At 42.1% G+C, this 15,037-nt stretch overlaps 1 protein-coding gene across 1 annotated transcript in view; it reads left to right on the forward strand.

The window, feature by feature from the left end:
* The first annotated feature begins 1,385 nt into the window (after nucleotides 1-1,385).
* The window catches only part of DAP (death associated protein), a 52,829-nt gene continuing 39,177 nt past the window's right edge, over nucleotides 1,386-15,037 (forward strand). The window contains exons 1-2 of the mRNA XM_066326498.1: nucleotides 1,386-1,527; nucleotides 7,871-7,967. Coding sequence (XP_066182595.1) covers nucleotides 1,473-1,527; nucleotides 7,871-7,967 — 152 coding nt within the window. The 5' untranslated portion in view covers nucleotides 1,386-1,472. The remainder of the gene's footprint in view (nucleotides 1,528-7,870; nucleotides 7,968-15,037) is intronic.

A 15,037-nucleotide genomic window follows, 5' to 3' on the forward strand; every position in this document is an offset into this window, starting at 1 on the left:
ATTGGAGTAATTTGTGTTAGGCAACACGGAAGGTGACAGAGCTGAAAAAACAATCTGAGACTCTAACGTGCTGCATGTGTAAGAAATTGAAATAACCCAGCAGCAAAATGTAAGAACTTAGTTACAATATTTTTACAACATTTGTTCATTCAAGCTGTTTAGGATAACATGATGGGATTATATTTTGGACTGTCACAAAAAAAACCAAACAAACAAAAAAAAAACAACAACCCACCAACAAACGAACAAAAAAACCCAACAAACAAACAAACAAAAGACAACCACACCACAAAATACGGATTTGCACATCACACATATTTTTGCAGTGGTAATACAGTTGTTACACAGTGATAAGAAACGAATGAAATATGATTACATTAATTTCCCTAAAACAAACGTGTGGTTGAATATTTCTATACCCCATACACTCATCTTTTGGGGTACTTGGTTTGTTATTTCAAACTATAAAAGAAAACCAGAATGGCCTGCATGGTTTACACTTTGCTGCAAATATAATTAATTCAGATACCGTGCTCTGTGCCTTTCCACATGACTTGGAAAAGATAACTCAAGTGTTTGAAATTTTTCTTAAAACGATGTGAATCAGCTCTGTAATTTTAAACAGCAAGGAAATGGGGTCTGAAGCAAAGGCAAGGCGGGCACTTATTGTCCCGAGTTATCAACAGGGTCTCCAGCACAATTCCAAAACACGGCCCATACCAGCCATCGCGAATTACCTCTCCCCCAGCCAAAAATCGCACAGCTCTTTATGCCGCTTTCACACACACGCGGTTTGGCAGAACACAAGAAAGCGCAAGGCGCGGACCGCCAATTAGTCACTAATTACGAGTATTATCTGAAGTGCACACGCAGACCGTTCAAGAGCACGCTGTCGCCTGCCCACGGCAAACAAACCCAGAGCGCGGCCGAGGCGCAGGGGCTGCCCGCGCTGCCCTCACGGCACACGGCACACAGACACGGCACAGAGACACTGCACACAGCCACGGCACACGGCACACGGCACACAGACACGGCACACAGACACGGCACACAGACACGGCACACAGACACGGCACACAGACACGGCACACGGCCGGCACACGGCACACGGCCCACAGACACGGCCCACAGACACGGCACACGGCACATGGCACACAGACACGGCATACAGACACGGCACACAGCCACGGCCGGCACACAGACACGGCACACGGCACACGGCACAGCCGGCACACAGACACGGCACACAGCCACGGCACATGGCACACAGCCACGGCCGGCACACAGACACCGCCCGCCGCGGGCGCCACGTCCCCGCCCGGCCGGGGCAGGGGCAGGGGCAGGGCCCGGGCTCGGCGCTCGGCACCGCCCCGCCGGCGGCCACGTTGACAGGGCGGGCGTGGGCCGTGTTCGCCGGGCCGTGCTGGGGTGCGGGTGCCCGGTGCGGGAGCGGGGCCGCTGCCACAGTAAAAATGTCTTCGCCTCCCAAAGAGAAAGCAGAGACGCGGGCCGGACACCCTCCTGCTGGTACGGCCGCCGGGTCCCGTCTCTCCGCTCTTTCTCTTGCCGGGCCGGGGGGGGCCGGGGCCAAGTGCCCTCCTGTGCGCGCCGGGGCTGAGGAGGGCTCTGGCGGCCCAGGGCGGGTCCCGCCGCTGCCGGGGATGCGAGCCCGGGGGCGTGAGCCCCGGGGGGTTCGAGTCCCCGGGGATGCGAGCCCCGGTGGATTTCCTCGCTCTCCACTGCTCGGGCGCGGTGCGGCGCTCTGGCCGCGGGAGGTGCGCCGGGATCCCCGGCTGAGCCCTGGGCGCCCGCGGCGCTCCCTGCCCTCCGGCAGCCTCTCCCGGTGGCGGGGAGACGCTCCCTGCCCTGCCTCTCCCCGAGGAGAGCTCTGCTTGCGGCCAAACCCTCATCGGGTGTGTACAGCTTGGCATCTCCGGGCTCCGACCCGGGAAGCAGACAGCGTTGTCTCCCCGGCATCCCGCCCTGGAAAGGCGGCGGGGGCCTCCGGAGCCAGCCTAGGGCTGGTGGTGGTGGGAAGGGGAGCGGAGCCGTCTCGGCCCCACGCAGCCTGTTCCAGCTGAGTGTATGCTGAGTGGGAACACACACTGCGAACCACGAGTGCTCTGTGCATCCATTTTGCCTGTGGGCATCACGGTGCGAGTGCCAGAGCAGCGTGTGCGCTCCTGGCTGCGATTCTGGAGCCTGGCAGGGTAGGAAGCAGGTAAAGGCTCCTGAGAAGTGCCCCAGCAAAGGAGCTCCATCGCCTTCCGTGCTGCTGCTGTGTGCCAGTGGGCGGTCAGGGTGGGAGCTGTGTGTCACCTCCAGTGGGACACTCATCTGCCAGGCTCCATAGGTAGTAGCTACTCTCTGTACACAGGTGGGTTCAGTTCGTCGCAGTATCAAAGTTGTGTTCCTTCACGTACTGTTAGTTTTGCTTCTTAGAGTTTTCTTAAAAAAGGGAACTTTGGTCCCTGCATCAGCAGCTTTATATATGGCATCTAACGTTTCCCTGTGGAGTAGTTGACGAGCTTTGGTTTTTTTTTTTCTTTTAAGTGTTCTAGTAAAAAATCCCAAGGTGGCTAGTTTTGTATTCAGATCAGTTGATGAGATTTAAAGCTAAATTTGTGAACAGCTGTTGAACTGTAATCGAATTCTGTGCTTTTTATAATGAGGACCTGAAATTCCTCTAAATAGAAGTGAGAAATAATGGCTTTGTTTGGCATGGCAGATACAGTTCAGCAGTGCAGGTAAGTCAGTCTCTTGGCTGAGCAGTCATTCCAGTTTTGTAGCCTCCCTTGTCATGGCATTAGCTCTTGCCTGGCTTCTTGCTGAGCTGCTTCGAGGCACAAACCAAAGCATCATTTTCCAATGCTGACAGCTTTTGTTACCCTAGCTCCTCGAGCTGGCTTGTCTTGAGGTACACATCAGCTTCAGAGTGGAGGGATCATTAAGATCTTACACTGGTTTAGCTCTGTCTTCCAGCTACACCACTGGTGAAACAAATGTGCTTTGTAACTCTATTTTCTGATGTTGTTCCATGTTTGAGAGTTTTGCTTCAAAACTTGTGTTTTGAAACTGGTGAAAATTTTAAAAAGTCCTGAAGTGAGCCTCCCTAGGCCACATGAGAAGCTAGCAATGTACAGTGTGAAAGCTCAGCTGGAGTACAGTACAGGTTTCCTTTGCCATCATGGTATTTCCGTTTGAGATTTTTTTCTTTGTAAAACATGGACCCACACATCACCTGAAGAACACCTTCAACTATGAGCTGTTTAAGGTCATTGGCATCCCTGTTTTTGGCTTTTTTTTTCTGTTTTTTTGTGAACATGCACACAAAATTTATTTTTGGAAGGTGGGTGATGACTGAGCCTGTCTTCGAGGCCAGAAAAAACCTAATGCTTTACCACATATTCATGTTGCTTTGGGAAGAAGATTTTCCTAAGCTGTTTGGCCCTTTGGTCTTTTAACACCTGGAAAATCCGCAAGAAGTGTTATGACGAGCAAGAGTATATATTTACACTAGTGGCTGAAGCTAGGTTTTTAATCCTCTATCTCAAGCTTGTTTAGATCCCTGAATATTGGAATAATGCAATAAATCAGTCTGCAGACAAGTTTTAATAAAATGAACATAAGAAATTATTTTAAAAAGTTAATACAAGTGGAGTTTTATCAATGAATAACAAGGCAAATTTCTGTCAAAGAAAAGGTGTGAATAGGGAATCTCTTTTGATAAATTGCTTAAAAGCCCATGTTTTGCTGCCTGTAGTGCTCTATAAAGAGCACTATCTGTAATTACACGTGTCTTAGTCTACTTAGTAGGTTGGACATATAAGTTAAGAAGGATTTGGGTCATCAAATTAAAGCAAAATTGACAAATCTGTTGTTTTTCAAGTGCACTGTTGGCCCTTGCTTACTGACTGCACTGCAATCCTCTCCGCATTGATCTTTCACAGGGTAAAAGAAAAGGCAGTTGAAAAGACAAAGGGTAATGAAATGGAAAGAAACCTCAAGACCTCAGCGCAGGAAGTGACTTTGACCTCCCCTCTGAAATATAAGAGGCCTCTAACTTAATCTTTATTAAATATCTGCCCGTCAGTGAGATCAAGTGTGCCCATAATACATTGCTGAGTAGGTTTGTACAGGTCCTCTGAAGAGATCTGTGTAATTATGCTTTAACTGTTCATCTAGTACATGCTGTGGAGGGATAAAGGAAGGTGATTGTGTTAATAGTGTATTTAGGAAGTTTTATGATAGATTTGTGAAAATAGTTATGTGCTTTCTCATACATTAAAAAGAATAGCTCTGAGCTGAGCTTTCTCTGAAATTAAGGCATATAACTCATATTACTTTGTTGAACACTAATGTATACTCCCTTAATCTTGTACAACGGTGTATTTTGTGTTACCCTTTTCATACATCTTATCGTTGTAATGGAATCTGTTATTACATAGTACATAAGAAATAAATTTTTGTGTTAATGTTGAATACATACTCAAGAAAAAGAAAAGCTGCTAAAACTCTTGTTTGTACTCTGGATTTTTAAAAGTTCCTGTCTGGTTGCCGTGAGCAGCGGGTGGTTTGGGTTGAGCTGGAAGGTTTCTCTGGGAAGGACGGCCTCAGGTCTGCACCCTGAGCGAGCTGGGGCCAGGGCATCCCTGACCTGTGCTCATTCTCCAGGCACTTGGTACTCGCACCAGCTCACTGGGGTTTATTTCAGAATTCCATCTCAGAAACAAGAGAGGAGTGCAGCAGTGAGGGCAGGGAGGAGAAAGCAGAATGCTTCCTGACTCTAGGTCAGCTTGAGTGGTAATTGATTAACACAGTTGTTTAATACATTTCCAGAAGGAGTAGTCATACCTTTATGAGGAACACAGGTTGGCATTCACAGGACTGACAAAGTAGTCCTGTCTGCCTCTCGAGGGGGAAAAACATGACATATGATAATTAAAATCCAAAACTTGTATTCAGTAGTGAAGCAGATAGACTTGTTGCTCCTCTGAGTGTGAATGATCCTTTCTTTATTTCACACTTTAATAAAGGCTTGGGGCTGTCACCACTCCAGGGAGCCATTCCCTGTCCTCTCCTGTCTTGGCACCTGAGCTCTGCACTTGCTCTTCAGCACAGGAGCTGCCTTCTTCCTCATGCCAGCAAAGGGTCATTGACACCATCTGCTTCTGGACGCTGCTTTCTAACAGTGTGCTGGAGGTGGTTTATCAGTTATTTAAATCTGTTGTTTGCAGGATAAGGAAGTCTGAGCACTTTTAAGGATGACTTTGAAGTGACAAAATCACCATGGTGAGCATCTGTCGAATTAGGTAGTAAATGCTAGGCAAGTAGGAAATAAATGATTCCTTATAACTCCCGAGAAAATCTCACAAATGTTGAGTGGGTTTTTCATTAGCTTCATGGATGTAATAATTTCTTCTCTTGTCACACCCTGAGGTAATGTAGCTTAGCTAATACCTTTTGAAAAGGAAGGTGAATTATGCTGCAAGGGTATTTTATCATCCCACGTTAAATATCTTGAAACTGGATTGGGTATGAGCATGCTGTGTCATGGGTGGCAGATATGTACAGAATGCTATCTAAATATTTCACTTCTGGTCTCACAAATACACATGATTATTGGAGCTGTTTGCTGGTTCCTTCTGCACAGTAACCTTGGATTGCTAAATACAATTCAATTATGCACCAAAGTACTTTAAGCTGCCTATGCTGTGCCTGCTGATATTACTTTAAAAAATCAGATTTAAAATTCTAAGTTGCTGCATTGCTCACTATTATACTTTTTTAGTTGTCTAGTTGTTTGCTTTTTAATCCCTGCTTTTTAATTCTGCATACAGACAAATCTGATTGTGTTAGCTGTGTATTTTTTCCAGCAACAGATAAAGAGATGGCCTCATGATACACAGTGTGAGAGCAGAGACATTTTAGGTCTAAATTAGCACTAAATTTTCAGGTATTGTTTTCTCTAGTTTTCTGTTAGGTATTGAAGGACGTGGAAGTGTGTGTATTGTTCACATCTGCTGTTTGTAACCCTGGCAGATGTTGCTGTGGAGACAGCATCTTCCACAAGAAGTCATTTGAAATAAATAAGTAAAAAGTCCTGATTTTGCAATGATGTTAAAGTTTAGAAATTAATTAAAATAAATTAATAATTTATAAATAAATGTAAATAAAGTATAGCGCTACTTTGATTAACTGAGATGTTAAAACAAGACGGCACTTGAAGGAATTCAGTGTTTGCTTTTGCAGACAATCTTAAATTTCTAAGGAGCTTGAATCAAGAAAAATGAACTGGAATTTTAATTTTTGCTTCACTTTAGGCAACAAAAACCATGTAGTTTTTTAAACTGTCTTTCTTGTCTCATGTGAAACATTTCTCACCAATTAAAGTTTTACACTGGAGAGAGAACACAAAATTGTTAGTGATTTGGGTATGAGGTTTTTTAGTGCATGATAAAAGGACACAGTTTTGATAGGTTTTAAAAGATATTTCTTTGAGTTTGTCTGTTCATTGCCTGTCTTTGGTTAATGGCCTTTATTGAATCAGAAGTTTATCATTCAGATATCACTCAGAACTTAAAATCTGTTTTTAAAAGACCGGGCCAAAGAGCTTTCACTTTCTCCTGGAGCAGGTCACTTTCTCTTTCCTGCTTTCCTTCACCCAGGCTGTAAAATCGATGCATAGCAGTGGCCTTTCCATTGCTGTCCTGATTAAGAACTGGGAATTAGACCTGGGTCTAGGTTTCTGGGGTTAGCACTGCACAGCTGTGAGGTGTCTTGCTCCCTCTGGGGCAGGACACAGAAGGGCTGTCAGGGGGACAGCCTCCCTGTCTCTGCCGGCTTCAGCATCTCCCGAGTGCTGCTCTGGCATCCTGCATGCTCCGGCTGACATCTCTGCCGAGGCTCACCACAGACACTGTGTCAAGGCACTGTGAAACACAAACCAACGTGTCTGTAAGTGGTTTTATTGACTTCTGACCACTACGGTGGTTTTCTGATGTGGTTGCTGATGTATCCCATCCAATTAAGCTAACGAGATGCATCGTCTTATCCTGTGCTGTCCTGTATCATGTGTAGTAGCAGTTGTTGAAGGAAAAGAAAAGTACACTATTAAACCAGAAAGCAGATCAAGAGCAACCTGTCTCTTGCTCTGCTTCATAGCTGCAGTGCTAAGCCTGACTTGGTTCCTGTTTTAGATTGCACTTTGGAGTGGATAAGTGATGCACATAAGTGGATTTGCTTTCACTTCTTGTTTTGTTTTTCAAAGGGCTGCTTTCATGTTTGCATCATTTCTAAAACTTAAATGATGCAAGGATTTAAAATGTTGTAAATGCTCATATGTTTTGCAAAACAAAAAGCTCTGTTCTAGGTGCAAGTTAACAGTCCTAAATTTTGCTTTTTATTACACTATTTGTGAAGTACTTACTTGTATAAATAACTACAGATGTAGTTTTTAATATGAAATGACAAGTTCGTTTCTTTGGTTTGTCGCCTTTTGTGTAGTGTTATGCAAGTCATTGCCTCAGTTTCTTCTGACTGCTGGAAGCTAGTATGGGGTGAAGGGGGAATTAAACAGAACTGAGTATTCTAGAATGTCATTGAAAGCAGGTGGTAAAATGTGCTGCAGCTTCTCAGGATAAGCAAAGATGGCATCATGTGAAAGAGAAAGGCAGATGTGGTCCTGAAGTAACTGTTCTTTAGGCTTTCCAATTTTTTAACACTTTGGGCCTCCTTTTCAAACTGTGGTTACTATTAAATTTCTATGTAAAGTATCGAGAGGGAAGCAGAGTGGGTCATCTTTAAAATATTCTTCATTTAATGCAAATTTGACTGAGGTTTGTTGTTATCTATTCAATTTTTATTCTAGTGAAAGCTGGTGGAATGCGGATTGTGCAGAAACACCCACACAATTCAGATGCCAAAGAAGAAAAGGATAAGGATGACCAAGACTGGGAAACCAGCAGGTGGGCACTTTGATTTGGTCCATAAGCTACAGTGAATTTCCATGACCTTGAACCTTATCACCAGTTTGTTTTCCTTGTGATTAGCTGACCAAAGGTGCAGTTGCTTTTGTATCATAAACCAGAAGCAAGGTAGACGCTCCTTCAAGAGAACTGGGAAATTTGGGAATTTTCATATTGCTAAGCCTGCTTTAAATGGTCCTGCCTTGTAGGAGAAGGCTGGAGAAAAACGGTGAAGTAGAAATAAAACCTCAGCTTTCCTAAAATGTCTCAATTCAGCCTGTGCAGAAGCATTGAGGCTAGGCATATTTAGACAGAAGGATTAGGCTGGTAGTCCATATATGAGGTGGTCTTTTTGCGTGCTGGGTGTTTTCCTTTTGCCTTTTGGCCCTTAAGGTATTTGGCAGTATGGTGCTTTTGAAAAGACAAGTGAAAATATACGATACTGATATTATCTGCTTTTATTTTTAGATGGGAATCTATCAGTTTTGGTGCTGGAGGATACTGAGACTGCAGTTACTTAGCAGTTTTAACTAGATTTATCCGATTACTGCTGTTTAGAAATGAAAGCAGGGAGGTTTGACGGACTGTCGCTGTTTTTCTGTTCTTACAAAAGCCGCCTGGTTTTGTGCTGCTTTCCCCAGCTAGCTGTTTTTCTTTCCAGCCAAGACTATATTTACCTGAAATGTTTATCTACTAACTTAGGTCATGGGTTTCTCCTTGCTATTTGCTCAAGTTTAAAAAAAAAACAAAAAAACAGAGAACCATTCCTGTGTTTTGGTAAGCAGACTGACTTAGATTATATTTATTTTACACATGAAATAATGATAATAAATAAGCATTGTGAAAATGTCTAGAAATAAATCCAGGTGTGTTTATTTACTTGAACAGGAAACACCTTTCTGAGAAGGAAAAAGTAATTTTAACTAATAAATTAAAATACCGGGCAGGAGAATTAAAATTTATATCCTTTCTTCATCAATCAAGTTGGTCATCTTGTAATTCTGTACTGTGGCACATAAGTTGAAAGAGTCTGTATTGCAGCCAAGTTTTGTCTAAAGGAAGAAATTTTATCTTGGGGTCAATTTAAACTTTGTTTAGGGATACATCATTTTATTTGGGTGTGTTGACCTTGGCTGGACAGCTGCTGTCTACCAAGCTCCTCTGTTACTCTCCTACTCAGAAGGGTGAGGAGGGAGAAAGTCAGATGAAAAAACCACACGTGTCAAGATAAGGAGAATTTAATAAAGCAGAAGCAAAGGCCATGCATGGAAGCAAAGGAAAATAAAATACGTATCCACTATGTCCCATCAGCAGATGATGTCCATCACTTCCTGGGAAGTAGGGCTTCAGTATGTTTTAATTTGTATATTACTCTGGAAGACAAACGTCATAGTAATGAATTCTCCCTGCTTCCTCCTCCTTTCTCCTAACTTTTATTGCTGAGCAGATGATACAGAATATTCCCTTGGTCAGTTGGGGTCAGCTGTCCTGGCTGTGTCCACTCCCAAGATCTTGTCTACCCCACTGCCTGCGGATGAGAGGATAATGTTGGAGAAGCAGCTTAGGTTCTGTGGAAGTGCTGCTCAGCAGTCGCCAAAACTGGTGTGTTATAAGTTACATGGTGTTTCTAGCTACCAGTGCAAGGCACAGCACTGTGAGGGCTGCTGTGAGAATTTACTGCCTCAGCCAGACGCAGCACAGTGTTATATACTTGCTTATCAATTTCCTTGGCATGCCAACCTTATGGCAAGGAGCTTCATTAGGATCCAGATGACAAGACTTCTTGTGCCTGTTCACACATCTAAGCCTCTGTTACAACACAGCATCTGCTTTATTCCCTTCTTCAAACAGGATTGTTTTCCCTGTTTCACTCAAAGAGTGCAGGGAAAAGTTAAAATTTAACCTTGATTTTAGTTGCCATGTCTGCTGTAGCAGGTGCTGTGACACAGTAGGAGCACATCTGTAGGGGTAAACAGTGGGTGCTGAGGACTTCATGTTCACACTGTGTGTGTTTTGGAGATTAATTAGTTTGGTCATCTGGACTGAAGGACCAATCCTAGCTGGCATGTGTTGAACTGTGTGTGTCAGTTTTGCATCACTTGCTGGGAGTCTAGGTGAGGTGCCCTGAAACCAGTCCCCAATGTGAAACAAAGCCTAGGTAGCTAGGCTGGAATGATTGGGAGAGAGGTGCACTCTTGATCTGTAGATGCTAACAAAAACAAACTGTATTTTAATACTGTGAGCAAAGTTTATGCTTTTAAGACAGAGGAGAAAATTTAAAGACTTCCAGAACTATCTTATTGACTAGCTATCTTATTAACAATCCATTAATCATGGATTGTTGCATCTCAAAATCCATTCCTTCATCCACCTGATCAGTTGATTGTCAGAATATGCACTCTGAGTGTCCTCTTTGCTTTGGTTTTCATGTAGAGAATACATTGCTGGTCTGTATTAGGCACTTGTACCTATAGTTATCTGAATCTGTGTATTAATACTGAAAGCATTGAGCTGAACTATTTTATTTCTTTGATCTAATCCTCTTGAAAAAGAAAGCAGCAGGAGGACATAAGGAGCATAGTTAGGTGGGAACTAATATGAAGTGTATTATAAGATGGTTTACAAGTCAAGAGAAGTTGTTTTCCTGGTAGAACTGAGAGCCTTTTGTGTATGTAATGGAAAGGGTTTAATGTGTCTGTTGTAGACTCCTTCGGGAATACTTGCACAGCTCTGATGGCTGTGCAAGCTATCCATGTGAGCAAGAAGGTATTTAGCCATAGACAGGATAAGCTAGTCAAAATTAAATTTGGTTTGGAGCACATCAGCTGCTTTTGTGCTGCAAGGTGCAGACCCCCTGAGTTCGTGTGTGTTCCAGATGATTCATGGCGCCATTTGAAAACCCTTGGATTTCTGTTGTGTGTGTGGGGTGATTTATCAGGAGATACATTTATTAGGAGAGGCGAAATGAGCATTGCTGCTTTCTCCAGCACCAATAAAAATGTATTTTTGGGGCTTAGTTAGCTGGTATTTTATGTCCCTTTGTTAAGCAGTTGTGGAAATATCTGTGCTTTAACTTTATACTTGTCATGGTTTTAGTCTTTGCCATTTTAGGGTGGTATTGTTGATATGACGCAATCTCTACTCCCCATTGCATTAGAAGTCAAGCCAACAGCCCTTCAGGAAATCTCTGTCAGCTGATACGGGCAGCTGACAATGGTGTGAGAAAATAATAAAAGAGAGAAGAGTAATTTATGTGTGAAGAGGGAGGCTAGGATGAGTCATTATTTTAATCTCATTGTAAACTTAGTTGAAGACAGATTAGTGGAATTGGCAGTAAATGCAAGCAGAAGAATTCAATCTTTCCCAGAGTTCTCTGGGAACTCAGAGCACATGGCCTCCCCATGATGGCACAAATCCGAGCAGTTGCTCAGCAAGAAAGCTTTCAGCTTCAGTTCATGGAACTATTTGTGGCTTTGGAGACAGCTGGCATTGTTTTTGCAGCTTGCAGGAAAAGACTTGGATCAGTGTTTCTAGTCTTAGTGTAAATGAAGCTGACACAGGTAAACACCCCTGACGTAGCTAACTGTGCTGTGTTAAAGGTGACTTTAGCATTCACCTGGTAGGTCTTCTCTGATGCTTTTTTTTTCCTCAGGTGTTTGGCAACTTGCAATCCAGATACTGTATCTAACTCTGCAAAGTATTTTACTCAATTCTGTTTCCTAACATAAAATTGTTATGACAACTTCCAATTTCATGAAATTGTAGGGAGACTTGTCAGGGTGGTGATTTGTGATTCCTTAAAACAATATGTGATAAGACCATTTTATACAAATTTAGATTTTTCCTGTAGGGCAGGTCTCAGCCTTGAGTTGTAGCAGAAGTAATTTTATGTGTCTGGCATAAATGTAGTTTTACTTAAAAAAGGAATGTCTGGATATAATTATATGGTGGAGAAGGCTCAACGAAAGAGGGGAGGGGTTGCACAGTTTGGTTTAGGTGAACTAAAGGCATGTGTGGCATCCAAAGCCAGTGGCACCCCCTGGTCCGAGTGTCAGTGTTAACTGTACTGTGAGGTTGGATCCTCGGCCCACATGCTCTTCAAGATGAGTGATTTTGATCAACCTGATTAGAGCTGGCTGAACTTCTGTACTGATGAGTTACTGATTTTTCTTAGGTTTTTGTAATTCCTTAACACTTGTGTTGGTTTGGTTTTTTTGGATACGGTTGCAGTTTTTATTGATTGACAGTCATACTGATTGCTGCTGGAAGGCTTTTTTTGTGATGCTAGAGGAGGGTGAAACATATCAATAGAATATATCAAAACATATGAATAGAATTTATAAAAAATATATTTCAGGACTGTATATTATCACAGAAATTATTTGGAATAAATAGGCCACTCACAGTCCTGGGCTTTATTAAAAGCCCATTAATGCCTGTTTAACTGAGATTTGCAGTATCATGTGCATTCCTGTGCCAGCAGCTGACTCTAGGCATAATAAATACTCCTGAAAGACAGATAATTTGAATTGAGAGCTGCTTGTTCAGTTTTGCACAAGAGATTCATTAATTGTCATGCTGGGATCTCAAGAAAAAGAAACTGTAATTATCTACCAGGATCTGGATTCAAAAAAAAATTTGTAAAGGAAATATCCGACTTGTTTTTAACAAACGGGGTAAATGGCAAAGGCTTTTATATCTAAAGACTCTTGTCTTCTCTTTTGTCATGTTTCTGAAATAAAGTGGGTAATTACCATGATTTAATTACTCAAGATAAATGCACTACTTTCTCTCTATATATGTAAATTGTATGTGTTTTGTGCCTTAAGCCTACCTGGAGACTGTGAACCCAACATTATGCCTGATTTTTATGGTGTGGATATTTGCCTTAATATCCATTGGGTGAAGGGAAAAAAACCAAGAGACTAATTTAAAATGTTGACTCAAAAGCAGAATTATGCTAATGCAGCATATGGGTGTTTGTATGTCAAAGAGTACTCTCAATACTTAGTTACATGGTGAGAGAGGAGTTGTCAAAGGCCTCTGTTATCCTTCAGTGTTACTTGTTAGGTCTGAATATGCAAGTTGAACTAAATCTATTTTTTTTCTGTTGGAAGTAAAGTGAAAATCTCAAAAACTTGGCTGTGGGTATATACTTCCATTCAAGAGTAAATTTATTTTTCCTTTCCCTCACTTTGCTCTGCAGCAACTGGCAAGAAATAAGTCACAGACGTTATTTCTTTTTTATTTTTTAATTTGCCGCTGAAGAGTCTTCTGTCATTAAAATATTCTTCATTTTTGCCTTGTCATGACCCATGTTGACCAAACGTCTGACAGAATTAAAAAAATATAAATTGGTTATATAATTAAGCTATCAGAGAAGGCTTGTATGTCTGTTTACATCCTTTTTGAAACCATTTCCATTCTTTGTATTATATTCTTCTGGTTATTTTAGCTGGGGTAGAAAGTGCAGCGTCAAAGTTCTGACCCTTTAGCTTGGGAATAACTGCTCTTCAGGACCGCCATGACCTGGGAAATGATGTACAGTGTTCAGCTCACTTGCATGCATGTCCTTTAGGAGGTAATTTCTATCATGTACGAAGATGTTCCAGTCCAGGTGGTTCTGGTGTTGTTTGTTGTAGAGTCAGCAGGTGTTTGATGGAGGGAAACCTTGAGAGTTCTATGTGTAAACAAGCGAACAAACAAAAAAAAACCACCTGAAACTTTGCAGCTTGTTAAACATGGAAACTCATATAAATGTGAACAGGTAGTATTGAGCTTCCATAAATATCAGAGCAAATGGCCCATTAGTGTTCCTCCCATGTAGTTCACCGACATAAAGCTGAAAAAAACTCATTACCTATGTTCATGCATCTGCAAAACCAAAGTACTGGGAATGGAAGCAGGCATTGACTCCATGCGATGAGTATTTAAGGTTAAAAGAAAAAGACAGGTCAGGACAGATAGACTGCTACACCTTCTGCTTGAGTTTCTGGATAGGAAATGTGGAGCCTTGGTGGATAGAGAACTGACTGAGTCCCATTTAGTTTCAAAGGTCCCTTGGGCTATTATGTCGGTGGAGGCAGCCCTGAAGGAGTGAACTGGTACTCTGTAAATGCATCTGACATCCTCTTCTTGGATGGAATTCAAATTTCTTCCACCATATTTCTAAACACTTCTTTTTTTCCCCTCTTTTTATGGCCTGGTTCTGTTACCTCTGTGAGCTGATATGGTTGCCCAGAAGAGGTTATGTTCGTAGATTGTATTGTCGTTTTACACTTGACCATGTAAAAAGTGAAATTTGATTAAATGGATGGATATAATGGATATGACTAAGTTTTTATTCTTGTCTTTGACCTTTGAACTCTTGTTACTCATGTGTGGAGCTTTGGAGGCAACTGGCCTTGAGCTGTCTGGGGGAAATGCAGTGGAAAAGCAACCTGGCTGTGAATACTGTGCTTGTGGTTTCTGGGAAAGATGCAAACTGCAGCAAACGTTGGGTGTTACCTCATGGTCATAGTAGTTCTGTGTGACTGACTTTTTCTATACTTGGCTAAATATTCCAAAGGTTGAAAGAAAGTTCTGCTGGGAAAAGGCTGTCAAATAATTGCAACCATAATTTAATATTATTATTAAGCATAATACTAAACAGAGCACAGTTAGGGAAATAGCTTCCTACCTTCTCCAAAAGATCTTTATTTCCAAAAAAAGATTCTGTGCTTAGTGCTTGGGTTTTTTTTAGTCCCTTCCCCCTTCTTATCTTTATTATTTTGGACTTAAATTTACTTCATAGTTAAGGGAATAGCTTCTTAATAGTGTTATACTCTTCTCCTTTGCCTAAGTGGCATTGCCTTTGATGCATTTTCCTATTTTATTATTCATCTTTGTGTCTCAATCTTCTGCCTAGGGTTTTTATGATTAGCAGATGCTCAAGACTGCTAAAGTTTATACATACATAATTTGATTAGTTATAAAACCTAAAAACAATATTAGCTGTATTCATGTGATTTTTCAGGACAATGCCTTCTGCAGATGACCAGCTACTTTGAGAAGTAGCAAAGTAATTGCTA

This window comes from Sylvia atricapilla, chromosome 1 (assembly GCF_009819655.1).
Source record: "Sylvia atricapilla isolate bSylAtr1 chromosome 1, bSylAtr1.pri, whole genome shotgun sequence".
Lineage (NCBI taxonomy): Eukaryota > Metazoa > Chordata > Aves > Passeriformes > Sylviidae > Sylvia > Sylvia atricapilla.